Raw genomic sequence first — 26,384 nt, forward strand, 5'->3', positions numbered from 1 at the left:
CAGACAAGTAAAACAGAAAATAAAAAATCACCTGCAATCCAACCAGTGAAGGTGAAATTTTTGTTGCATAAACACATGATTACATATTTTTTCACACTGGGTGTGCTATTTTATAAACCGATTTAAAAAATAGTTTATTCTATTTTTAATCATGTTTTAGGTTCTGTGTTCTTCATAAAAAATACAGAGGAGTACATATTTCACATGTCTATAAACTCTGAAAACTTCAAACAGAAGTAAAGCTGCACTTTTAGGGATGTATGTCCCTCTATTGATGCTGCCCCTTGTAGGCCATGTGTGTCCTCAGGAGAATGAAAATATATTGTACTCTTGATGTGCTGGCTGGCTCTGCTGGAATATTTCCATGGTTTCTTTTGTATATGGCCAGGATACAGAGGCTCTGGCAACTTTGAGAACTGGTGAGTCTATCTGTCACATGTCTATCTACTGGAATGAGGTAAGCATGCATCCAGGCAGGGTTAACTATTAAGTTGTTGGGATGAAAGGTCAGGATACCTGCCTTTATTTGGAAGATCGGGACATCAGAATGGGAAATAACACATTGCCGCTTCTCATCTGCCTTCTCTGAGGAAAACAAGAAACAAGAGTAGTCAGTGAGAAGTTTTCACTCCAGAAGTACTCCAGGGATCATGGTGGAAAACTTCTGCAACTCTACTTTTTGGGTGAGAAATCACATTTATCCTGTTTACTTTCTTAAACTTAGAACAAGTGATACATTATGTGAGAGTGGCCACCAAAAAGAACCAGAAAAGTCATAAGTGCAGTTGATCTAAAACTCAGATTTTTTAAAAGCCTGATATTCATAATATCTCTAGAAGATATATCATTTAGGAAAGGTAATATGATTTATTCTTTTTAACAAATGCTTATTGTGTCCCAGACTCGTTTTTTGTTTTTTGGACAAGTTAACTGCGGAGAAATAGAGAAAAAAATTCCAATTTCTTCAGCATTAGGAATGGGAATTGTTGTTTACTTTGTGGGGTAGAGGGTCCTCAATTGAGTCTTGTTGAGATATGTTAGTGATGAAATGATAATATGTTCTAGATGAAATGGCAACTAGTAGTATGGACTAGAAACTGAGACCAGGGATGCAAATTTGGGCAATATGAGAACTGTGATAACTTATGAACCATTAGAATTGGACAATCTTGTTTTTAGAGGTGGGAAGAAAGAAACAGCACTGATGGAGAGGTCAGGTATTTAGAGAATGAACAAGCATAGTTTCCATCATGGAACCACAGAAAGCAGAGAGTTTCCAAACAGAGAATAATCAACAGTACCAAATGGCTTAGTATAACAGAAAATGAGAAAGGACCTTGGACCTAGTGATTTTGTCATCTGAAAATCCTGGAGTCAATTAGGGTGATTGACATAGTTTAAATATCTTAGAGGAATCTTCAGAATTCTGAAGGTGGATGACAACATTGCATAGAGATCATAGGAGCAGGAATGAGATAGTAAAGCACATGAGCAGCTCTTCATATGGTAGGAATAAGCTGGGCCCCAAAGCCCTCAAGGCCAGGACAGGATACCATTGGAAGGTGGGGCTTAATAGGCCCCACTATCTTGACAGGCCATCTCTTGAAAATTCTAAGAATTATCTGCCAAATCATCTTATCAAGGCACTACCAATAGTCATATGAAAAAAATTTTTAAAAATATTTACAGGAAGAGACTCAGATATAAGACCTGATGTTGCACCTCCACCCTACAAGATACTTTATTACAGAATGCAGAGACTAGTACAAAAGTTGCTGGCAAAGTGAGTTTCTGTCCAATAGTGCCATTGTCCTTCCTGTGCTGAAATTGGCCAGGAATGCTTAGTTTTGATATAAGCCTTCTGAGCTATTATAAATCAAATGTCAGTATGACTAAGCATTCTGCCTATCTGATGTCTGCATGTTTGACCATTTGTTAGTGAGTTCAACTAGGGCTAGAAACTAAATAAGAAAACGCTTTTATACCCAGGGATCTATTCTCCCCTTTGGATTAAGGAATAGTCCCTCTTCTTCCTATAATTTGTCAAATGTTGTGTTGAGTTTTACTCAGAATAGCTATTACAGAAATTCAAAAGAAAATAGGTTTTTAGAGTTTGGGTTGACTAGAAAACTCAGTAAATATCATTAAATGGTGAATTTGTATTAATCGGGATAAACAGGAAAATACAAGATAGTTAAAGGGTAAAGCTGAATATGAATATGGGGTTGAAATAAAATTGTTTGGAAGCAAGTGTTTGCGGAGAAGGGCTTGTCTTCAAAAGTGCATGTATCCAATAACCTTCCCTTTTGGTCCTCCCCAGAATTCCTCATTCCTGGAAAGTCCGGAGGCAGACCTGCCGCTATGTTTTGAACAAACTGTTCTGGTGTGGATTCCTTTGGGTTTCCTTTGGCTCCTGGCCCCATGGCAACTTCTCCATGTATATAAATCTAGGACCAAGAGATCTCCTATAACCAAATTCTACCTTGCTAAGCAGGTACAGTAACCCACTATTTTCAACTCTAAAAACAGAATAGAGACATCTTCTAAGGGTCCTCTTCCCTGGCATGCGTTCGGCTCAGGTTCGATCCTCAGCACCACATACAAAACAAAAACAAACAAACAACAAAAAAAAAACCAAAGATGTTGTGTCCGCCGAAATCTAAAAAAAAAATAATAATAATAATAATAATAATTCTCTCTCCCCCGCCCCACCTCTTTAAAAAAAAAAAGATTTTTCAGGTGCTGCTGTCTCAGGTACAGTCATCCTCTGGGTGTAACCTATGTCTCATTGGCCTCTTGTCATATTTCTTAGTCAAAGTAGCTTTGATTTTTGCATAAAATTAGTGATTCTTCATTCTTATGGGTATTAGGCTCCCTAAAAACAAATGACAAGTAGTGGGACAGTCAAATTGTTATTCTCCTTTTGGTACTTGAGAAGTGAACAATAGATCATCTGTCTTTAAGCTGTTCTAATAAATCAGGAGACTATAATTCAGTTTCACCTACCATGAGGTGAGAATGAACCACCGGCTATGACTTCTGTACCATACAGGCAATCCAACCATCACTCATTCACAAAACTTGGATTTGAAATAGATTTTCCATTTTCCCAGAGTATTCCATCAGTCAGGATGATCATTCACAGTGGAAAGAGGAAGGCTTAGTGTGCCTGGTAACAAGCCTGAGTAGGGAAATAATGCAAAGGACAGGAGCTATGCTAGAGAGTCCGGGACTAAGTCAGGAAGGGATCTTACAGAGCTAAGGCCTTCAACTAAAGTTGTGAAGTTACTTCATAAAATCTACCATCTGCTTCCTCTTGTTAGTTTTTTTTTCTACCTGTATTAATCTTTAAACAGTTTTTTAGAAAGGGCAAATTAGATTCTGTTGTTCTATGAACATACGTAGACCTTCAGTAACTGGAAACTTGAAAGGAAGGTAGGATTCACATTAAAACCAGGGTGGGCTGGTAGTGGGTTTTGTCAGTCTCTGTCTATGAGAGCTTGGTGTAGGATCATTGTCTCCTTGTTGGCCCAAGTACAGAACCCAGAATATATTGAACATTCAGGTTGAATTCAAAACTTGTTGAAAGTTGATATTAAATGTACCTGGGAGCAGGAGCCGAGTCAGGACTGTGTTAAACTTTAGAGTTTAACATTCTGAACATTGAAAAACATGCCTCAGCACCCTTGGAAATAGAACTTGCGATTACAGTCAATCAATTGAGTGGTTTTCTATCATTTTTCTGGAGCTTTCAAGAAGAGGCTGGGTAATGAGCAAACCAGTACCTCGCCTTAATAAAATTTATTAGTTCATTTTTAAAGAATACATACCATACAGTTCTCACATTTAAATAATTCAATTTTTTAAGTATGGTCACAGATATACACAAGTATCACCACAGTCAATTTTAGAACATTTTTAGTCCTTCAAAAAGAAATCCATTAGCCCTTATCTCCTCCTCCCACTTAGCCTTAAACAACCACTAATCTACTTTGTATCTCTAAAGATTTCCTCATTCTACATATTTCATATGAATGGTCTATTATAATTGACTTCTTTCACTCAACAGATGTCATCAAAGTTCACCCTTTTTACTGTAGCATGTATCAATACTTTATTTCTTTTATGGCTGAAAATTATTCCATTTTATATACCCCATTGTTTAAGCACAATTTCTACAGAGAAAATAAAAAGCAATGTCTTAACCTTTTTTTTTTCTAGTTATAATAACCCACCCTAACTCACAGTCTCAGGAAATCCATTTATAATTAATGTTTTAATTTTCATCCTCTACTCTGAGTGTGACAAGCATACATTAGTTTATTCTTAAAATGTTCAAATGATTGATTTTGCCTCTGAAATAATTTGAAGTGTAGTTCCTCATAAAGTAAATTCTTCTATGAGAACTTTCTCCTAGGCTCAGTCTTCAACTTGGGTTCCCCCCACCTTTTTTTTTGTTCTTCTCAGCTTCCTCTCCTACCTGCCTTTTTTTTTTTTTTTTTTTCTCTCTGACTCTCCTGAATTGATATTGAAGTTGTTTGGTCATTAGTGTGTTGTTTATCTCAACTAGAATTAGTCATCTTGCTTGACCTACCTGTAAGTGACTCTCCCAGTTGGTTTGCTTAAAGGTACATCCTAAGTATACGACCCAGAACACAATAGGTAATTGAATGTAAAAATGAATAATGGCAGCTGTGGAAGTTCTGAGGTCAAGAGCAAGATGTGCAGCAAAAAATGGACTTGATGTTGAGCCAGTGAGATCTGAGAATCATCTTCAAGTATTTGCAGAAGCATTACATAGAAGATTGTCTAACTTGTTCTGAAAAGTTTCAGAAAGCAGGACCAAGATAAATGAGAGGGGTTTGTTCTAGGGAAGTAGATTTTGACTAAATATCCTAAAGCTTTTCCTTGTCTTTTCTTTTTTGGTACTAGGGATTGAACCCAGAGATGCTTAACCACATTCCCAGCTCTTTTTTGGGAGGTGGGGAGAATACTGAGGATTGAATTCAGGGGCACTTACCACTGAGCCACATTCTCAGCCCTATTTTGTATTTTATTTAGAGACAGGGTCTCACTGAGTTGCTTAGTGCCTTTGCTTTTGCAGAGGCTGATTTTGAACTTTCCATCCTCCTGCCTCAGCTTCCCAAACTGCTGGGATTATAAGCATGTAACACTGCGCCCGGCTCCCAAAACTTTTTCTAATAAAAATAATTGATAATAGAATGGGCAGCTGAGGGATATAGTCCCTGAAAATATTGAAGCTGAAGTTACACATTGTCTTCTAGGGAAGTGGTGAAAGTAGATACTCTCTGTAATGAGTAGAAGATTCAACCAGAGTGATTTTTCATTCATAAAACACTGGGAGAAGGACTACCTTGCCGAGATGGAGAGATATCAAATATGGTAAACAATACTCCCTTCTTTTTAGATACCAATAGAATTGTATCTCCTTAGAAAATTGAGTTTAGATATCAGGCATGGTAGCACACACCTGTAATCCCATGTACTTGGGAGCCTGAGTCAGGAGGATCAAAATTTTGAGGCTAGCATGGGCAACTTAGTTTGTCCCTGTCTCAAAAATAAAAAGGGTTGGGCATGTAGCTCAGTGGTAGAGCACTTGCCTAGTGTGGGTGAGGCCTTGGGTTCAGTCCACAGTGCTGAAAGGAAAAAAACAAAAAGTTGAGTTTAGTAAACTCTTTAGTTGAAGCTCCTCTAATAAATCAGAGATCAAGGGCAAAGAGTAGAAAGAACTTGGTAAATCATTAAACAACCATAATATTTCTTGTTCCTAATCAATACAATTGTGCATATGTTTCTGATAATGAAAATAATGGGTGGTTGTTATAGAAAATTTGGAAATAGGAAGAAAATTAAATCCATTGATAATTGTATCACTCTGCTATACTCCTACTAAGGTGTGAAGGTATGTTTCCTTTCATTCTCTTTAACAAACAAACAAAACAACACTAGCAAAAGTCTCTTCCTTACCCCCATCCCTGACTTCCCAGTCTCATTCTGTAGAGGCCATTTTAGTTATTTTTAGTGATTACCTCTATATCTGCAAATTATGTGTTTTTTCCTATATTTTTGATCTCCCAAGTTAAAAAAAAAAAAAAAAAGATCTATTTCTGCCGTCTCTGAAAGGTAAGGACGAGAAATTTGGCTTCCCTTTCCTCTTTTTTTTTTTCTTTTCAACCTTTTTATTTTGATTTTTTTTCAGTTCTTCTGTTTGTTATCTTTATACATAAAAATACTGTTATTAGTTTTAAATTCTACATCTCAGTGCCTCTTTGTGTAACATAAGAGAATTAGTGTCCTCAAATTTGTTGGATCCCAGGCTGGGATCATGGCTCAGTGGTAGAGTGTTCGCCTAGCATGCACGAGGCACTGGGTTCGATCCTCAGCACCACATAAATGTAAAATGATGATATTGTGTCCACCTAAAACTAAAAAATACATATTTTTTTTAAAAAAATTTCTTGGATCCCTTTTATAGGAGAATATTTTCAAATAAAATTTTCAGAAAGAGTGACAGTAAATTAAGTCGCTAAGTCCTTACTTTCTAGGTGCTAGTATTATTTTTTTTTGTTTTCACTAAGAGCATATTGCTACAATGTTCCCCAACATCCTCTGTTACTGAGTTAGAATTCTCATTCCTGTTATCCTTGCTAGAAGCTTTTATGCACTTTATTCTTCATGTCTTAAAATTTCATGAGCATCTGTCTTCATGTATGTTTGTTTGTTTGTTTGTTTTTTCCATTCAGTAAACCTGAAACCTGAAGACCTGTCTTTTCTTTCCCTTCTTTTCTTTTTCTTTTTTCCTGGGGGATATTGCCCAGTCTGGTCTTGAATCACAATACTCCTGTCATAGCCTCCTGAATTATGGGGGAAATAAGGGCAGAGCCACCTTGCCTGGCTCATGTCTTATCTCTGAGAAATGTTCATATTTTACTCCTTTCATTTCTTCTCCTTTTGAAATTCTGTTTCTCTAGAACTTCTTTTAGCTAGATGTTGAGTTCTCTGAATTGATCTTCCTTCTCAATTGTACCCCCCAACTATTTTTCCTTTTCCCCTTCAGATTTCCTCAATATTTTCTTCCAGTTATCCTAAAGAACATTTTTTATAGCAATTATGAATAAACAAGAATTGTTAACTACACTGGTGCAGTGGCACATGCCTGTAATCCTAGAGACTTGGGAGGCTGACATGGGATCACAAGTTCAAGGTCAGCCTCAGCAATTTAGGGAGACCCTAAACAATTTACCAAGATCCTATCACAAAATTAAAAATAAAAAGGGCGGGCAATGTAGCTCAGTGGCAAAGCACCCTTTGATTTAATCCCCAGTGCCAAAAAATATTAACTTCTGAATATACCTTTAAAAAAAAAAGACACCTCTTTCTGGATGCAGTGTCTTCTCAAATTGTAGGAGGAAAAAAAATAAAATCTCTCTTAGAATATTAATTTAAAATATATTAAATTCTCTTCTGTTCACTTATCATGTTTGTTTTATCCCAGAATTGATTGTTCTATTTAATCATTTTGGCTGTCTTTGCTAGTACTGGATTTTTCTAAACTTCCTAGGAATTTAGTTCTGTATGTGTTTTAACAAAAAAGGCCAAGTTATTTAACACAGATGTTCAGAGTGAGTCCCTCTGTCATTATCCAAGTTGGGGGTACCCTGCTTACCCTTCTCCATTTATATTCTCGTTACTATTATGAATTTATTTCCTGGGTACTATTTCACTATCATTTTAATTAGATGAGAAGGGTTGAGAGATAAATAAATGTACTAAATGAGTCATTTTGAGCTGGTAGCTTTCCCCAAATTAGTGATCTGAGAGAGAACAAGGAGAAAGAAGCCCACTGCTTTTTATGGTCTGAGTCTTAAAAGTCATACTTCCACCATTTGCTATCATTAGAAATAGTCACTGAGTCCAGCCCACTCTAAAGGGAAGGGGAACTGAGCTCTACATTGTGAAGGGAGGAGTATGAAAAATTTGTGGACATATTTTAAAGTCATCACCCTCAATTACTCAGAAACGTTCATCATGGCAAGCTTTGAACTTTATTTCATTACTTAAACTATATGAATTCATTTACTTCAGAAATATATATTGTGTTATCTATACCACTATAAATATGTGCCACTACATACCATTTTTTTTTCTCTATCCATTACTAGAAATCCTTCGGTATTAAGAGTCTTACAAAGAATGACATGCTCTTATGTTAAGCAAAATAAGCCAGACTCAGAAAATTAAGGTTCTTATGTTTTCTCTCATATGTGGAAGTTAGAGAGAAAAATTGGGGGAAAGGCAGGGGGATGTCTCATAAAAAATAGAAGGGAAACCAGTAGAATAGAGGAAGGGGTTGGTGAAGGGAGGAGGAGTGTGAAAGAAGAGGCACTGAGGAATGAAATCTGCAGAATTATGTAATATACATGTATGAATATGTAAGAGTGAATCCTGTTATTAGGTATTGCACCAATAAAAAAAAGAAGAAGAAATCTAAAAAGAAGAAGAAGAACTTGCTCCTAACAATGATTTTTTCCCTTCTCAGGTGCTTGTTGGGTTTCTTTTTATTTTAGCAGCCATAGAGTTGGCCCTTGTACTCACAGAAGACTCTGGAGAAGCTACAATCCCTCCTGTTAGATATACCAATCCAATCCTCTACCTGTGCACATGGGTAAGACCCATCGCCACTTCCACCCTGTTTAATCTTCTCTCTACCCATAAACATCTAGCTGAAGTATATTCTTTGGGGATGAAATTAAGACCAATTTTATCTATCTTTTTCAAGGCTCTATAGTGAAGCCCAGATTCGTTGTAATAGGGTAAAACAAACTTTAACTTTTCCTCTTCTTTTGAACACTAATTTATAGAGCTTTCTTCAACCTTATGCCTTCTTGCTATCTAAGTGTCACAGATGATGTCTAAGTTTCTTGATGTGAAAGAATTTTTAAATGTTGTAAATGTTATTTTAAATTGATTGGTGACTAATCACTAAGTCTAGAGCTATTGTGTAAATTTGGTATCAGAAACATATCTGTCCTGCAGGTAAGTCTTTAGGGGGTCTGTACACTGTTTAAAAATAATTGAATTAGTTGCTTTCATTTTAAAAGAGGAGGATGACACATCATTATTTGTATTTGCAAGCTTTCTTGAAAAATCAAAATGTCTGATTAACCATGGACCTGCATTCCCACAGAGCAGCAGTCCGCTGAGACTGAGAAGCATTTGCCTCCTTTAGACTGTGCTTGGCACAGCTTCCTGCTTCTCTTGCCTGGCCTTTACTCAGAAATATGATCTTCCAGGCCTCTCCAGGCATTTTTATTGGCTATCACTGTTACAGAACAAGCAAAGAAGGGTCTAGACACTAGTGTACTGAAGCTCACACAAACTGAGCTGATTGTGTGTATCTCTTTTTAAACCTGCATTTAGTGATATTATGTTGGAATTTGGAATCTACCATAGTGAGAGTATTTACACCATGAAAACTGGCAAATACTACAAATCCTGGCACTTTTTTCCTCAAAAATTCTGATTCACTAACAAATAGCACCAGGTCTATGGTACCAATATATCTAAGTCAAATGATGATACAAGGCAAGGATTTAGGTTTTAAAAAATGTCAAGATCATTGTATTGTCATGAGCAACTAATAAAAAAAACTACTTGTTCAATCCAATATCAGAAAATCAAGACACAGACAACTTGTACCTATTTATCAGAATTTGCCTGCTTGACTTGACTGCTACCTGATATTCATTTTTTTTTTCTCTTTAAAAGGTTACTAAACCTCCACTAAAATGCAGATAGTGACCTTCTGCTTTTCTGGCTTACTTCCCACCCAAGTGTGGTGAATAGAGATTAGGCTCTAGAAAGGAATTGGTATTAGGGAGGAAACAATTTGGCATTTGTGTGCTGTCTGCCTGGCCAGACTAGGTTCACCAATCCTCCTTTTCCCCATGTTTTCTGACATCCTCTCCCTTCCTGCCCTTGGTTAATGACATTATTCTTCACAACGTTATGTGAATCTCTCTAGCTCCTGGTTTTGCTGATCCAAGACAGCAGGCAATGGTGTATACAGAAGAACTCTTGGTTCCTGTCCCTATTCTGGATTCTCTCAATACTCTGTGGCACTTTCCAATTTCAGAGTCTGATTCGGGCACTCTTGCAGGTAAGGGGAAAAGAGAGGGTGACATGAAGAGGTACTTCTGGGTGACTTCTAAGTCAGAGTAAGTGACATCAAGAAGTTTGACTCCAAGACAGAATTGTATTATGGAGATATGATAATAGGCTTTAACTATAGCTTTGATATTTTATGGGCTAGTTAGTCTTAATGTGTAGAAAAGGCTCATTTTCTTTTTTCTTTTTTTTTTTTTTCTTTTTAACCCCACAGGACAGCAATTCCAATCTGGCCTATTCCTGCCTGTTCTTCATCTCATATGGATTCCAGATCTTGATCCTGATCCTTTATGCATTTTCAGAAAAAAGTGACTCATCAAATGTGAGACTCTAAATATTCCCATTTCATATATTCTTTAATTGGAGGATATCTTAACAAATAACACTTTAAGATACCTAGGTATCATAGAGATTCCATGAGCCCAGAATAAGATACTGGTTGAGCATCCCTAGTCTGAAAATCTGAAATCAATAAATGTTCCCAATCTGAAAAATTCAGAAAGTCTGTGCATTATTGTACAACCTGAAAATCTTCAAAATCAGAAATATTCCTGATCCCAAGCATTTTGGATAAGGGATGCTCAACTTATAATATAGAATATTTTATACCTAAGGAAATAGGGATGAACATATTGAAATACTGACTTTTATATTCACCCATCAATCTTTAACATAGGCAATTAATTTATACATCTATGACAGAAAATCTGATTACCATTCCATTAGTAGTTATCTTAGGATCTCCAAATTAGCATATTGACCAACTGACTTTAGCATTATATCTAGTTTCTCGCATATCATACCTAGAAAAATCAACTTCTGATTGTGGAGTCCCATAAGTTCCTTTTTCCAATTGATTTACTTTTAAATTTTTTGTATCTTTCAGAATCCATCATCCACGGCTTCATTTCTGAGTAGCATTACCTTTAGTTGGTATGACAGGTAGGAAATGCCTGGAGTATGGGTTTTCTATGTTTCTACCCCTTCACTTTTCTGAAAGTGAAGGAAAGCTTAATTTAGAAAATCAAAAACGAAACAAAACATAACAAAAAAAATAAACAAAAACTCCTCCTGTGGCCTCCATTTATTTTCTACTTAGAGTCATAGGGTGTTAAAATTTATAAGTCATATGGCTGGGGATGTAGCTCAGTGTTAGAGCACTTGCCTGGCCTGCATGAGGCCCTAGGTTCCATCCCCAGCAACAACAATAACAAAAAAAAAGTAAGATTTACAGGTCAGTTTGATTCAGCCCCATTTATTAGGCAGATTAGCATGCTGAAGAGAGAGTGGGAGGGAATGCTCTTGGTAGCCTGGGAGTTCCACAGGAAAAGAGAAAAAAGCAGGTCAGGAAAGGGGAAATTTGGAGGCAAGCAGCATGGCACAGGTTTGGAGGGTAAGGGATGAAATAGCTGGCCTGGCTGTCAGAGGATCTGGAACAAGTATCCCTGGCCTTTGTGGTTCCATGGACCCTTTTGGCAGACTGGTGGAGCCCATGAATCCCTTCTCAGATAATGTTTTAAATGCATAAGGTAAAAGACACAGGAATACAAAAGAAATAAACTACATCGAAGTATAGTTATCAAAATATTTTAAAAGCAAATTTGTGACATTTTAATACATGTGCTTTTAAATCAATACATTAAATAACAAGATCTAGTGGTGGGTCTAATAATGACCTTAATGTTAAAGTAGTGATGAATATAAATTAGTCATGAAAACATTTTTGATGTCTCCTAGTGACAAAGCACCATGTTATACTCTTATTAGAAGGAAAAGCTGGATTTCAGTTAGAAGCTATTACAAAGAAAGATGTAATTTATTTTCTACGATGTTCTCAAAACCCAGTTTGGGGAGCCCTGAGCTAGAGAGGTAGTATAGAGGCAGCCATGAGGCCCACTCTACTTTCTAAGGGCATTATGGAATCCCCTGAAGGAGATGCCAGAGTGCAGAGACACAGCCAGTATTAGAGGAGGAAGGGGTCAGAAGCAGAGGAAGGTGATGGGTTTGGGATCTTAACAAAGTAGGGCCAATTCTTTTCCTCTTGTCTTGCTGTCTTTGAACACATTCTATTATCCCTGCACATTCTCTTTTCTGTTCTCCCTACTCCTGTGTCAACTTCAAATATCCAAGAGATGGGGATAGTGGAGCAGTGGAGAAGTCCCATTCTTTACCCCTATATCCCAGATCTGGCAAGCAGGTTTCAATAGAAGCAGCAGAGAGGCCACCTGTGATGCAGCCTATGGGGTCTCAGCCTTTGGGTCACTCTTGTTCCAGCATAGTTCTGAAAGGTTACAAGCAACCTTTGACACTTGAAGATGTCTGGGATATTGATGAAGGACTTAAAGTCAAGACAATAGTGAGCAGATTTGAAATATTCATGGCAAAAGAGCTGCAGAAAGCCAGGCGGGCCTTCCAGAAACGACAGCAGAAGAAATCCCAGCGGAACTCTGGAGCCACATTGCATGACTTGAACAAGAACCAGAGTCAAAGCCAAGATGTCCTTGTCCTGGTAACTTTCCCAAAAGTGTCTGAGTGAGTGTACTGTATGTTTCAGGCAAGACGCGGTGTCATGGTGGTTATTGTCCTATGTTTTTCAGTACTTTGTACTTTTAAGTGTATTTTATATTATTGGTAGTATTCACAATACCAGTAACGATAGATACATGGAGGTATAATGTACTATTCTCTCTCCTTTTGAGTATGTGTAAAAAGGTCCACTAATTTTTCCCCTAAATAATATCTTAGCCTTACAATATTTGTATCTTGATAGGAGTTATCATTAGCAGCTAATAAGAAGCCAGAATTGGGGACATGAGACCAAAACACTGGAAAAAGAGGGTGTTAAATGAGTCATTATTGCCCCGGGTATTAGTTTTGTTGGGCTGCCATAACAAAGTACCCCAAAGTGAAGGCATTAAACAGTATAGGTTGATGGTGTAGCTCAGGGGTAGAGCACCTGCTTAGCATGCTGGATGCCCTGCACACAGAGAGACAAGTTTATTATCTCACAGATTAGGAGGCCAAAAGTGTGACATCAAGATATCAGCAGAATCATTCTCCCTCTGAAACCTGTAACAGAGAGCCCTTCTTGCCTCTCCCTTCTTCTGGTTTTTGCCAGAAATCCTGGGCATTCCATGGCCTGTAGATGCATCATTCTATTCCCCACCTCTGGTATCACATGGCCACATTCTCCCTGTGTCTGTCTCTTCTCTTCTTATGAGGACACCAGTCATATTGGATTACAGCTCACCCTAATGACCTCATGTTAACTTGATTACACCAGCAAAGATCCCATTTCCAAATAAGAGCACGTTCTAAGTTGCTAAAGGTTAGGATTTCAACATATCTTTTGTTGGGGTGAGGGGGATACAATTCAATCCATAACATCTTCCAAAAACCATAAGCAAGGGAAAAAAAAACACCTAAGAATTCGAAAATGATATTATCATATCCATGTCCTTCCCTCTCAGGATTGCCCCTTAGGCCCTCTGTTTTTTGTTTTACAGTTGCCTGCTTTCCTAAACCAAAATAGATTACAATATCAGTTAGAAATGGGAGAGAGGAACAGGAGGGGGCCAGCTGGGTGATGAAGAGTAAGTTAAGAGCTATACAAAGAAGGGAACAGGGCTCACAGGCACTGCTAGAAATCTGGAGCTGTTCAGGGCAGGAACAAGATCTTGTACTGCACAACTCTGTGGACTCTGATATTTGGTTCTGTATCCAGGAAGAAACTAAAAAGAAAAAAAAGAAGTCTGGGCCCACAGAAGACTTTCCCAAGTCCTGGCTAATTATAACTCTCTTCAAGACTTTCTGGATCATGCTCCTGAAATCATTCTTCCTGAAGCTAATACATGATATCTTCGTATTTCTAAATCCTCAGCTGCTGAAGTGAGTCCCCAGGCCTTGGGTTATACTTTCAGGGTTACTTCTGCCACCCTCCCTTTTGCCTTTTGTGTAGGCAGGCAAGAGCTTTAATAATACTCTTTCTTTCTTTCTTTCTTTATTTATTTATGGCAGAATTGGGAGTGGACCCAGGGGCACTTTACTCCTGAGCTTTTTATTTTTTATTTTGAGGCAGGATCTTGCTAGTTGCCCAGGGTGGTCTGGAACTTGTGATCTTCCTGCCTCAGCTTCCTGTGTCACTAGGATAACAGGCCTGTACTGCTATGCCTGGTTAAATTCTCATTTTAAAAAATGCTCATAATTTTTTTCTCCTAACAGCTTTGAGTTCTTGTAGAGCACAAAGAATTTTTCAAGATTTAAGCTGATATATACATGTGTCTCTCTTTCTCATATACTCCACTACCACTTCATAGGAGGTCAGACACAGGTTAGGCCTCTTTGTTGTTCAACGGAACTGCTATGATCTGAGCCATGCCCAAAGGTGGACAGCACACCCAGGGGAGCAACTAACTTCATTTCTGCCCACAGCCACAGCCTTTCCTAAGAGTTTCAGACTAATAAGATAAACTTTGCTGTCTGGCATGATCTGGAATGGACCACCATAAGGGAAGCCCTTTTAACTCATTCTGGATATTGTCCTAATTTTTAGGGTTTCATTGTCTAGAAATGATTAACTTGTCCCACAAGCTAACTTTTACCCAGGAGTGGGATAAGACAGGGCCAAAGCACTGGAGTGTCATTTACCTGGAGCATTTCAATAATTATCCATTCTCACAGCCATAGGTTATCAATCTTAAGCTCTTGCTAGCCATCTCCAGATAAAAGCAAGAACATTGGCAAGACTGTTCTTGGGTCTTCCAAAGGCATTGGATGATTCTGATCATTTTTGTTACCCAGGATATAAGAGTAGGGCAATTGGCTGTACATGAGGAGAGCGAGGAGCCTTTGGAGACCTAACTAATGGGCATCATTTCCTTGGTTTTGCTCTGGCAGATTGCTGATTTCCTTTGTAAGTGACCATAACATGTATGCATGGACCGGATATGTCTATGCCATCCTCTTGTTTGCTGTGACTCTCATCCAGTCTCTCTGCCTTCAGTCTTATTTTCAATTGTGCTTCATAATGGGGATGAGTGTACGGACAACAGTCATAGCTTCTGTGTATAAGAAGGTAAGCAGACTATGTCATGTATCATAAAAGACAATTCCCTTAGCCAACATGAGCATTTATTCCAAGATTAAGGAAACTTGATGGAGATGATAACTAATATCAATACTTGATTTTGATTAGCCATACAGACTCCTTTAAATGTTTCTTTGGAAATTGAATATGAAAAGTGTGTTTCTAGACATAGGGAGGTCAGCTTAGGAAGCTAGCAAGCTGCCTAGGATCTGCCTTTCAGCCTACAGGACTTAGATACTTGTGCCTCTCTTTCTGCATCTCTCTTGACAATGCTAAAATGCCTTGACAGAAAATGTAAAGGCGGGAAAGAAGCTGGTCATGATTCCTCTTGAACCTTGGTAGCCTAATATTTTAGAAATCTCTCTCTCTTTTTACTATACAATCAAGAATTCCAGCATGTTTGAAAGAATGTATTGTTGGATTAAGATGGCAGTAGAATTTTCTAGGAGTAGGATGGAGGTGGGCATCTAGGGTCAGTCACAGCCCATATGCTGTTTCTGTGAGAATTAGAAGGTGGTTCATTCTCATGAGAAGATGCAGGCCACACCAGATGGTGCCTTTGTGAACATAGTATAAGCTAGTTTCAGTGCTCTGGTGTATTTGTGTAAAGCATCATTGAGACAGACCTGTGGGTATTAGCCTTCTGAATTCTCTAACATGAGAGCAGGAAGCCCACATTATAAGATTCAGGCCTCTGAGTATTACCTATAAATTCCTAACAATTGTCAAGTCATTTTACTTCAGATATGTAAACTCTGCAGCTTTCCTCTCCATTCTAAAATCTCTGTCCTTCTTGGGAATGCTTGCAAACCTCAATATGAGAGTATAGCTGCAAATAACTTTGCTACTTCAAAAGTCTCCAAGGCTAGAATCAACACATGCTGATTTCCTCCCTCCATCCCATCCTTTCTTTCCTCCCATTCTTTAGTATTTGATTCCCTACCGAGTGCACATAATATAGTAGTGAAATGGACAGATGTAGTCCTTGTCCTCACAGGGTTTACCTCTAGTACAGAAATAGAAAAACAAATTGATTATAGTTCATTGTAATGAAGGTAATGAAAAAGGTAAGCACAGAATTTTTAGGAGTACACAGAAGAGGTATCTATCCTAAATTTTGGAGTCAGGGTAGTCTTCTCAGAAGTTGTATCTAAATTGACACCAAAGGATTAATAGGAGTGTTCTGGTCTAAGAAGTGTGTGGATAAGTGGGGTTGGGGAAAGGTGGAAATAAGAGACAAGCATAGTCAAGAATGAGAGAATAGCATGTGTAAGATTTGGAGGCAAGGAGTCACTGTCCCTTGAAGAAGTTGTGTCCACATCCTTCCATTGTATTCTCATTTCCTGTGTTTCTACTTCTCCTCCCCAATATTCTGGGCCTTGCTCATGAATCCCAATTTTGATCTAAATTTATCTTTAGGCACTGACCTTATCCAACTTGGCCAGAAAGAAGTACCCCATTGGTGAAACAGTGAACCTGATGTCTGTGGATGCCCAGAAGCTCATGGATGTGTTCAACTACCTGCACTTGCTGTGGTCAACTGTTCTACAGATTGTCTTATCCATCTTCTTCTTATGGAGTGAATTGGGACCCTCAGTCTTAGCAGGTGTTGGGGTGATGGTTCTCCTCATCCCACTTAATGGATTTTTGGCCACCAAGAATAGGAGTATTCAGGTGAATAAACAGTCATCCCGGTGATGCTTTCTTTAAGTGTAAACATTTTTAGTTGCTCTAATTCTTTAAGGAGTTAGGACAAAGCAAAGCTAGTTCAAGACTTTCCATCATCCCGAATATACTTGGCTTTCTCTGTTTTCTCTTTTCATCTTCTGACCACTCTTAGGGTTTATATGGTTTTCGTTCATATTAGAGGGAAGAGCTTGACTCAAGAGGGAAAGGTGCCCTGGAGAACTGGCACATAACTCTTTTACCCTGCTCTGCTGGGCTATCCTCAGAACAGGGATTTCTGACTCTGTTTATCTATCATAGTGATAAAACCAACCACTTAGAGTAGTCACATGAGTGATCCCAACTCTTAAGTCCTGGCAATAACCCTGCTTCAACCAGGCAGGTGGGAGGGCTCCACATGGACAGTCCTTAGTTCTTCCAGGAATCACAGGCTTGGTGGGTTGACTTGATGGTGTTCATGACTTATTCCTTCATATGTTTTGCATTTATTTCATTACAAATAATAGTTTTAAAAATATTTGTTGCACATCTTCTTTTCTGAGAACACAGCAGCAAATAAGACAAGGTTCCTGCTCTTTTGAATCTTACATTCTGCTTGGGGGTGGGGAGACAGGCAGTACAAGAAGAAGAAAAATATCAGATCATGATAAGTACTATACAGAGAACTAAGAGTGAAATATAGGGAGTGAGCGGATAATTGTTTTCAATTAGGAGGTCAAGAGAGCTGGTCCTCTGTGAGAAGGGGACGTTTAAACCAGTCACAAGTCTGACCATGAAAGGCAAGCCTTGGTTAGGGGAAGGGAGGAATGACCTAATAAGACACTAGTCAAATGGAGATGGTGAGGCAGAAACAAGATGGGCCTGTTTCAGGATCAGAAGGAAAGTAGGGACAGATGGACTAGAGTGGGCAGAGGGGAGAGTGGAGAGAGATGAATGCCATCACCTCAAGCTCCAAATGACAGTCTTGAGTATCACGAGGACTAGTGCCTGCTGCAAACCTGGGCCCTTTCTCATGGAAGCATATTTTGTTTATTTTGCCTTTTCCTGGCAGTTCCAAAATATGAAAAATAAAGACAGACGTTTGAAAATCATGAATGAGATTCTCAGCGGAATCAAGGTAAGAAGCCTGATGTTGGTAGCCCTCTGGTTGCAATGGCAGAAGCAGTGAATTTCTTGGCCCTTAATAAATTCTAGTAGGGATTGTGGGTTCCTGCTCCGTGGCCTTTACTGTATGTCTCATGATTCCTGATTTGTCTACCCCTAAGTGTTCTGTTTCATCTCCTATCATCCCTTCCAGGCCCTCTTTTAAACCTTGATATATTTTTTATTTACATTTATTTTGGTTTGTTTTTACATTTTACTGCAAAAAAATTTTAAACATACACAAAAATAGAATGATATAATGAAGCTGAATGGACCTAGCCCCAGCCATGGTCAGCCTGATCTAACTAGTTTCATCTGTATGCCCACGCCCCGCCTGTCACACCTGAGAGATTTTTTTAAAGCAAACCTCAGATGTCTTGTCATTTCATTAGTAAGTACTTTTTGTGTGTTACTAAAGGACGTCCTTATTGTTTTCTTAACAGAACCATAATACCATATTACACCTAAAAAATAAAAATAGCAATCATTCTTCTATACCATTTTCCCAATTGCCTCATACTCATCTTCTTTTTTAACTGTTTGTTAATTTGAATAAAGATCTAAAAAATGTCTACATATGGCATTTTGTTGATAGTGACCTTAATTTGCAACACTCCTCTGTCATCTTGAAGGAACCAAGTTACCTTGTTTCCTGTATTTCTTATAAATTGGTAGTAGATTTACTTAGATTTGGATTTGATTTTCTTTGGGTGAAAGGTTACTTTCAAATGGTTCTGTGTGCTTCACAATAGCAGCAAGGGTGGCCACTCATCGAGCTCAGGCATTATCAGCATGGTTTATTCTTTCACCTGGGATAGCACTTTGAGACTCTGGTAGCACATTAGTATCACCTGTGAAGTTTGAGACTCACTTCAGTTCACTTAAATTGAACTCTCTGGGGTCGAGGCCTAAGCACCTACGTTTTTGAAAAGCTTCCTGGAGCATTCTAATATGCAACCAGGTGAAAAACAAATATGGTTGTACAAATTTTATGATGGTTTCTTAGACCTATTTTTTCATTAGGAGTTGCAAAATAGTGAAAATTTTGTGAGTGATATTTTAATTTTGTTATTCCTTTGTGAATTGATTACTTGAATTTCTATAAAGAATTGTCTTTTATCAACTAGCTGGTTCCTTAAAATAAAGTTTGTACAGGATAGGCAAGATAAATTCTTGTTTCCCAGATTTCAAAATAATGCATTTTGTTCTTTAAAGGTGGCCAGTAAGTTTTTTTTTTTTAAAAGTGTTCTGAATTCATGGATTTTAATATTACCCCAAATTTTAAAAAAATGAAAAAGAGGCTTTTTTTTTTCCAAACTCCCTGATATTTTTCCATTCAGAGCTCTGATCTGTCTCTCTACTAATGGAACAAAATTAAAAGACTTGGTTTTGAATCTCAGCTCCACTACTAGCTTGGTGACCTTGGGCAAGTTGCTTCACTTCTTTCAGTCTTTTTCCTTGTATTTTCTACAAAAGCAGACTGACTGATTCACCATGTTTTTTCCAAAACTTTCTAGGTTCTAGCACAAATGGACCCAAGTCTTGGCAACTCCTTAGTCCCTGACAAACTGGGACAGGTTGCAATAAAGACTCAATGAGATAATACATGCAAAATTCTTTGTAGGTAGCAAGTTGTCAACAAATACAAGCTATCTCTCTATAATCATTCTTTATAATCTGGATTTCCAAATTCCAAATAAGGGAGCATATCCTTAAATGTGGTAGATCAGACACACCTGCTGCCCTTTCAGGACAACAGTGTGGAATGTGCTTTTTTCTAACCTATTAGATCCTGAAATATTTTGCCTGGGAACCTTCATTCAAAGACCAAGTCCACAACCTTCGGAAGAAAGAGCTCAAGAACCTGCTGTTCTTTGGTCAGCTGCAGTCTGTGATGATACTTATCTTACAAGTAACACCTGTCCTGGTGAGTAGCAGAGGAGTCAGTGGACTGGGTAGGTTTTGGATTTGGGTCAGCTTCCTGAAGTGGAATGTCTATTCTTGAGAGATTCCCAGTGTCTGTAGGCCTAATCCAGAAATCCAGGGAATTTATTCCCACTCATCAAACCTCCATATCATCATCCCTACATTATGTCCCAATTCTAGTTCTACCCTTGTGTGCTGTTTGCTGTTTTGGTAACCAAGAGAAAGCTTTCAGGATGTTTAGCATGACTGGATGTGTATAGGATGGTTCCTTGTCTTCTTGGGAGAGGTCATATGAGTTTATGGTGAGAGGAATATTGACATGAGACCCAAACTGTGGTCCTAGCAATCTATTAATTGGCTTTGTAAACTTGGGCAAGATATATCTTCCTCTCTTTGTCTGTTTTCTCATCAGTAACGGGAAGCTGAGATAATCCTTAAGGTTCTCCCAATGCTTATATACTATGTTTCTGAAGTTTAGCCCAGAGCTGGTTGGATCCTTTTCGGAACAGATCGTTTATGACCTTGCTCTTCCCAGGTGTCTGTGATCACGTTTGCTGTTTATGTTCTGGTGGATAGCAACAATATTTTGGATGCAGAAAAGGCCTTCACCTCCATCACCCTCTTCAATATACTGCGATTTCCCCTGGGCATGCTTCCCATGGTGATCTCCTCTGTGCTCCAGGTACATAGGAACTCCACTGCTAACTGCTTATCTCTGGGTAAAAACCCAAGAGGCCAGAATAACTGACCTATTATGTCCCATTTCTAGCTTCTGCTGGTGAACTTTCAGTTAGATCTGTTTGATCTCTGGAGGCCAATGGTTTGATCTTACTTAAATCACAAATTCTCTTGAGCTTCAATATATCTCGCTCTAAAATTAGGATTATCATACCAGTATTATCTACCTCACAGGGAATCTTGTGAATTTTATGAAGTCTATTATGATGAGCCCTATTGTTGGGAATATTTCAAAGCCCTTTTCCCAGCCTATTTTCTATGGATTTTTCTAAGATTTTTGAGGTGTTGATACATTAGACAAATATGGCACAAAGGGAGAGAAAGACCCTTTCTTTGCATGAACCCATATAGTGGTAAATTTGGAGCCTTCTGCTGTCAGAAGATGAGTTTTAAGTTTAGGAGGCCTTGGATGGGCCAGAGGACATATCTGCATTCTGAAAACTGAGCTCTGAGATGGGCCAAGGATCCGACCTTAGGGTTAGTTCACAAGGCAGGTGGCAGACTGATAAGGGGGCCAGAATGATGGGGAACAGGAGAAGTGTGGTGACCTGCTTCAGACAGCTCTGGCCATCAGAAGGACTGGGGTTTAGGAGAAGGCCTCCTTGTCCTGAAGAGAATGAAGAAAGGCTGACCAATTTGGCCAATAAAGAAACAATATGCTCTTTTCAGATATAGTTTATTCCATAGATAGCAAAAGCAAGGTCAGCAAAGGTGTCAGCTCCCTGCATTCCTTGTCCCACAGTATAACACTGAAGCAAAAGGGTTTGAATGATAATACAGCATGGACTGTGGGACACTCTTGTTTCTGAGGAGCTGAAACAAGCACTTTTTATAGCCTACAGTTGGTCCCTAAGGAAGGTACAGGCAGAAAGCCTAATAATACTTCAACAAGTCAGGTGGTCGTGAGGACCATCTTATGACAACCTCATTAGAAGATAGGAAGGATGATGAAAAACGTCCTTGTAGAAAATTCTTTAAAACCTCCTCAGCTTTCACATTCCAGGTACCACTGGGTGTTCTGCCAACACTTAAGTCAACTTCAATTTCAGCTTTGGTCAATTCCTTTATAGAGGATCCCAGTGGTAGCTCAGTTAAGATGCTGGAGGTATCATCAAAGAATAGACTCAATTAAGTAAGGGCAAGACAGGGACCCAGTTACCAGAAGTAGGTAGAAATTAGGGCTTTGTCTTAGAAGAAGGCATGGGACAGTTTCTGGAAACAGGGCCAGAGTTTGGACAGAGATAGCAGTAGAGCTGAACTCCTTGTGTTTCCTGAAGGGCTGAAATGCTGTCTTAATTTGATTCTATCTGGGGATGGCTTCCAGGGATGAAGTGTGGCTAAGTCTGTGGTGAAGGTCAGGAGGCTCTAGATGTGGAAAATGGCAAATCCGGGGGTAATGACAAGTTCCTTTCCCTGTTTGTTAGTTATTGAAATATTTTTATTTTTGAGATCCTTTGTGTCCTTTCCAGGCTACCGTTTCTGTAAGGCGGCTAGAGAAGTACTTGGGAGGGGATGACTTGGACACATCTGCCATTCGACATGTCCGCAATTTTGGTAAACAATTTGGAAGTTGTTTCCCCAAATTATTTGTAGTGCTGGTGCCAGAATTTTGACATTCGGGGCTTGGGAGGGGATGGCAACAAACTAATTAAAGGAGGGTTAGTCTTGATCTTATGCTTGTATAATAAGCATGTGTTAGCTTAAATTATGTTTTCACTCAGAGTGGATTGCCTAGCTATATTGCTAAGCAAAGCTGGGCCAGGCTGTTCTGAGAAAAAACAGAGAATCCTGCAAAGGATCCAGGAAGCAGAGGTCAGGATGGAGCCACATGTGTGGGGCTGGGAAGGTAGCCTGGAGTGAAGGAATACAGTTATCCATGAACATAATGAGCAGTGGGTCTGGAATCCAGGGTGGGGATTCATGTATAAGGAGGTGAACTCATACAAGGGGACTGGGCAACAGAGAGCCTAGAGATGTCCTCAGGGCATCTACAGGTCAGGAATCTGGGCTACCAAGTTGAGGACTTCTAAATAAAAAAGGACTTCAAATATGCAGGCCCCTTCTATTCTCATCCTAGGAGCCTTCTAACAGAGGTGACCTTAGGAATTAATAGAGGAAGGAGAGTCATGAGGGCTGGGGAAGGGAAGGCAGATATATGGGGGCTTACAGGTAACCAAAAGAGGGGGCCTTTTCTTCAACAGACAAAGCTGTGCAATTTTCGGAGGCCTCCTTTACATGGGATCGGGATGCAGAAACCACAATCCAAGAGTGAGTTGCCTCCTTACTATCATGTTATTCCTTAATATTCTTCTTGACTGTTCTGCTTTCTGAAAATTCCCTGTAATAGAATACATGGGGAAACAAACTATGTGTATGTGTTCAGTTAGATACTAGTGCAGACTAAGCCTCTGAGGGATAAACTGAGAGCAAAGATCCTGAACCTTTGCCATCCAGCTTTCCTATTGTAGGATGGTCTGACTGTCCAGCTGAAAACCCATGACAATGTTTGTTTCCCAGATAACAGATGGAGACAGCAGGGTTGGCAAGTGGCCTAGGTCTCTGGGTATGGTAGAGGCACACCAAGAACCTGAAAGTTAAGTTTATTCATTCATTTAAGAATAATAATCTGGGGGCTTCTAGTGATTGCAGCACAGTGGTTGAGCACTTGCCTAGCAGGTATGAGGTACTGGGTTCAATCCTCAGCACCACATAAAAATAAATAAAATAAAGGTATAAAAATACAATAATATTATTTAAATTTTTTTAAAAAAGAATAATAGTCAGGAACATTAGTATCTGACTTTTCCCCACGGACCACACAATGGGAGCTACCTCTATAAAATTCTTTGTCTAGAATTTCACATCAAAATAACCCATTCCTACACTGAACCCCATAGAAGCCACCTCTTCTGTCATGTAGGTGGGCTTACCCCAAGCCTCTTGCCACACTGCTACACAAAGAGTATCTCTTAGGCACACCAACTAGTCCAATGAGCACATTGCCAACAGAGCAGGCCCTGTCTTTCTCCACAGCTAAGCATGCTGTATCATCTCTCTTCTTATGACTTCCTGCCCTTCTCTCCTATCCCTATAGTCCTGAACATGGACTCATGAGCTAGCCACAGGATGAGTCAGGGAAGGAGCCCCTGCTCTGAACCCTCCCAACCTAAAAACTTCCCTTTGTAGAGGGGAAAGTAGGCACAGTTCCCACTTAACTGCTATAAGTCTGAAAAAGTTCAACTCAATGGGCAGGTTCAGAAAGACTATGAGCAAGATTTCAATGTTCCAAATGTTCTAGGGACTCAAATCATAAGGCTGGCAAACCAGGTTTTTAGGATTATAGCCCAGTGAAGGCTCCATCTCAGCCAGAGAAGTCATTCTTCCCATAGGGACCAAGGAATCTGCTTTCAGCTAGTGCTATTCATTGAATACATGAAAGATTGCGTAAAAATAAGTAACATTTAGTTTGTCATTGAATAACCTAATTTGGAAAACATTGATTTAGTCTAACTCTGTTAGCTTAGAAACCCAGCAGTGGCAGAATTAGGACCTGAACCAGGCCAGGTCTCTAGACTCCCATCAGGATCTTATTCAATGGTACCATGTTGGTCCTAGGAGGATTTTTCCATTGGAAACACACATTTAGCACAGTTTATAAAGGAGTTGGATAAATTAGAGCTCATTCTTTAGCCTTTTAGAGCTTTAAAAAATTTTCATTATGGGCTGGGCTTGTGGCTCAGTGGTACACCGCTTGCCTAGCATGTGTGAGGCACTGGGTTCGATTCTTAGCACCACATACAAATAAATGAATAAGAAAAAGGTTCATCAACATCTAAAAAATATATATTAAAATTTTTTTTTCATTAAAAGCCAGGTACAGTGGCTCACGTCTATAATACCAGCAGCTTGGGAGGTTGAGACAGGAGAATAGCGAGTTCAAAGCCATCCTCACCAACTCTAAATAAAATACAAAATAGGGCTGGGGATATGGCTCAGTGGTCGAGTACTCCTGAGTTCAATTCCTGGTACCAAAAAAAAATTTTTTTTTTCATTAAAGAACTGAGGTCTTATATGTCCAAGGTTAATTTTCCAATCTTGAGAGGGAAATCTCATAATACCAGACTTCATGGAGAGTCAAGGCTTGAACTACTCTTGATTTCGAAGCCCTCATTGTCTTCAAAATAATTTTGCTTCTTTCAGTGTGAACCTGGACATTATGGAAGGCCAGTTGGTGGCTGTGGTGGGCACTGTAGGCTCTGGGAAATCTTCCTTGATGTCAGCCATGCTGGGAGAAATGGAGAATGTCCATGGGCACATCACCATCAAGGTGAGAGGGAATGCCAATGGAGAAGACATCTGACCTTCAAATATGGGCCATTTAGGGCTGTTTCCTCACTGGGGAGAATATACTAGTAGTTGAGGCCTTGGAGACATCTGGTAGATTTGTGAACAATAGACTCTCTGCCCTATTCCAAACTTATATAATCAGATTCTGGGAATAGGTTCTAAGAATCTGCATTTTTAATGAGCTTCCCATGTGATTCTCATATATATAGTAAAGTGTGAAAACTATTCATTAGAGACGTCTTTCTTCAGAGAGTGGGGATTTCTACTACAGTACCAACAGAAGCAGTAGCAAGAACAAAAAAACAGTGGTCTGTAAAATCAGTACTGGCATGGCACTCAACATCAACCTACAACAAAGGAAGAATAGAAGTCCATTGGATTAGACAAAGGGGAATGAAGGGAAGGGAGGGCGGGGAGGAGAATAGGAAAAACAGTAGAATTAATCGGACATAACTTTCCTATACTTGTATATGAAAACCAACCAGAATAACTCCACATCATGTACAACCACAAGAATGGGATCCTAATTAGAATAAGTTATACTCCAAGTCTAACTTCTATTTGTTCCTCCCACTTCTGCCCATCTCATCCTTCAACCCTGCATTTCTGGAGGTACAACTTTCACATGGTCTGATCCTTTCCTGTCTAGGGCACCACAGCCTATGTCCCTCAGCAGTCCTGGATTCAGAATGGCACCATAAAGGACAACATCCTTTTTGGGTCAGAGTTCAATGAAAAGAGGTACAAGCAAGTTCTGGAGGCTTGTGCTCTCCTCCCAGACTTGGAAATATTGCCTGGAGGAGACCTAGCTGAGATCGGAGAGAAGGTACTTGGGACAACAAGATATTAAAGAAAAAAAAAATGAGGATGATGGCAAAGTACATAGAGTAACATAGTTGATCAATATTGCTAGTCGTGTTTGGAACAAACACCAGAAAATGTGTTTGTATTATCTGGCCACAAAATTTTGTGTAATAAGTCAGAATTTTTAAACTTTTTACTTAGAAGCAAATATTGGAATTACATAACCTAAATAAAAGATGATGAATCAAAGGACTGAGAGGCTAAGTTAACAATGACTGGCCCTAGATTTACCTGTATTATTAAATGCCTCATGCTATTAAATATCTTTTTATAAAAATAGATTTTAAATAAAAAAATTATATTTTTAAGTAACTATACAAGCATAGCATTAATTTATTTATAAATTTTTTATTCTATATATTTAAAATGTTTTCATCCATTCTTTTATTACTGAAAATGAATCTTT

General features: G+C 38.9%; 1 protein-coding gene across 1 annotated transcript in view; it reads left to right on the forward strand.

The window, feature by feature from the left end:
• Positions 1–499: 499 nt before the first annotated feature.
• Abcc2 (ATP binding cassette subfamily C member 2) overlaps positions 500–26,384 on the forward strand; it is a 47,760-nt gene continuing 21,875 nt past the window's right edge. Inside the window, exons 1-17 of the mRNA XM_048807020.1 lie at positions 500–683; positions 2,321–2,494; positions 8,561–8,686; positions 10,046–10,180; positions 10,403–10,510; positions 11,075–11,130; positions 12,463–12,697; positions 13,913–14,076; positions 15,085–15,262; positions 16,694–16,948; positions 18,012–18,077; positions 19,893–20,030; positions 20,565–20,711; positions 22,237–22,321; positions 22,969–23,035; positions 24,968–25,094; positions 25,764–25,940. Coding sequence (XP_048662977.1) covers positions 651–683; positions 2,321–2,494; positions 8,561–8,686; positions 10,046–10,180; positions 10,403–10,510; positions 11,075–11,130; positions 12,463–12,697; positions 13,913–14,076; positions 15,085–15,262; positions 16,694–16,948; positions 18,012–18,077; positions 19,893–20,030; positions 20,565–20,711; positions 22,237–22,321; positions 22,969–23,035; positions 24,968–25,094; positions 25,764–25,940 — 2,271 coding nt within the window. The 5' untranslated portion in view covers positions 500–650. The remainder of the gene's footprint in view (positions 684–2,320; positions 2,495–8,560; positions 8,687–10,045; positions 10,181–10,402; positions 10,511–11,074; positions 11,131–12,462; positions 12,698–13,912; positions 14,077–15,084; positions 15,263–16,693; positions 16,949–18,011; positions 18,078–19,892; positions 20,031–20,564; positions 20,712–22,236; positions 22,322–22,968; positions 23,036–24,967; positions 25,095–25,763; positions 25,941–26,384) is intronic.

The sequence above is a fragment of the Marmota marmota genome, unplaced genomic scaffold (assembly GCF_001458135.2).
Source record: "Marmota marmota marmota unplaced genomic scaffold, marMar, whole genome shotgun sequence".
Taxonomy (NCBI): Eukaryota; Metazoa; Chordata; class Mammalia; order Rodentia; family Sciuridae; genus Marmota; species Marmota marmota.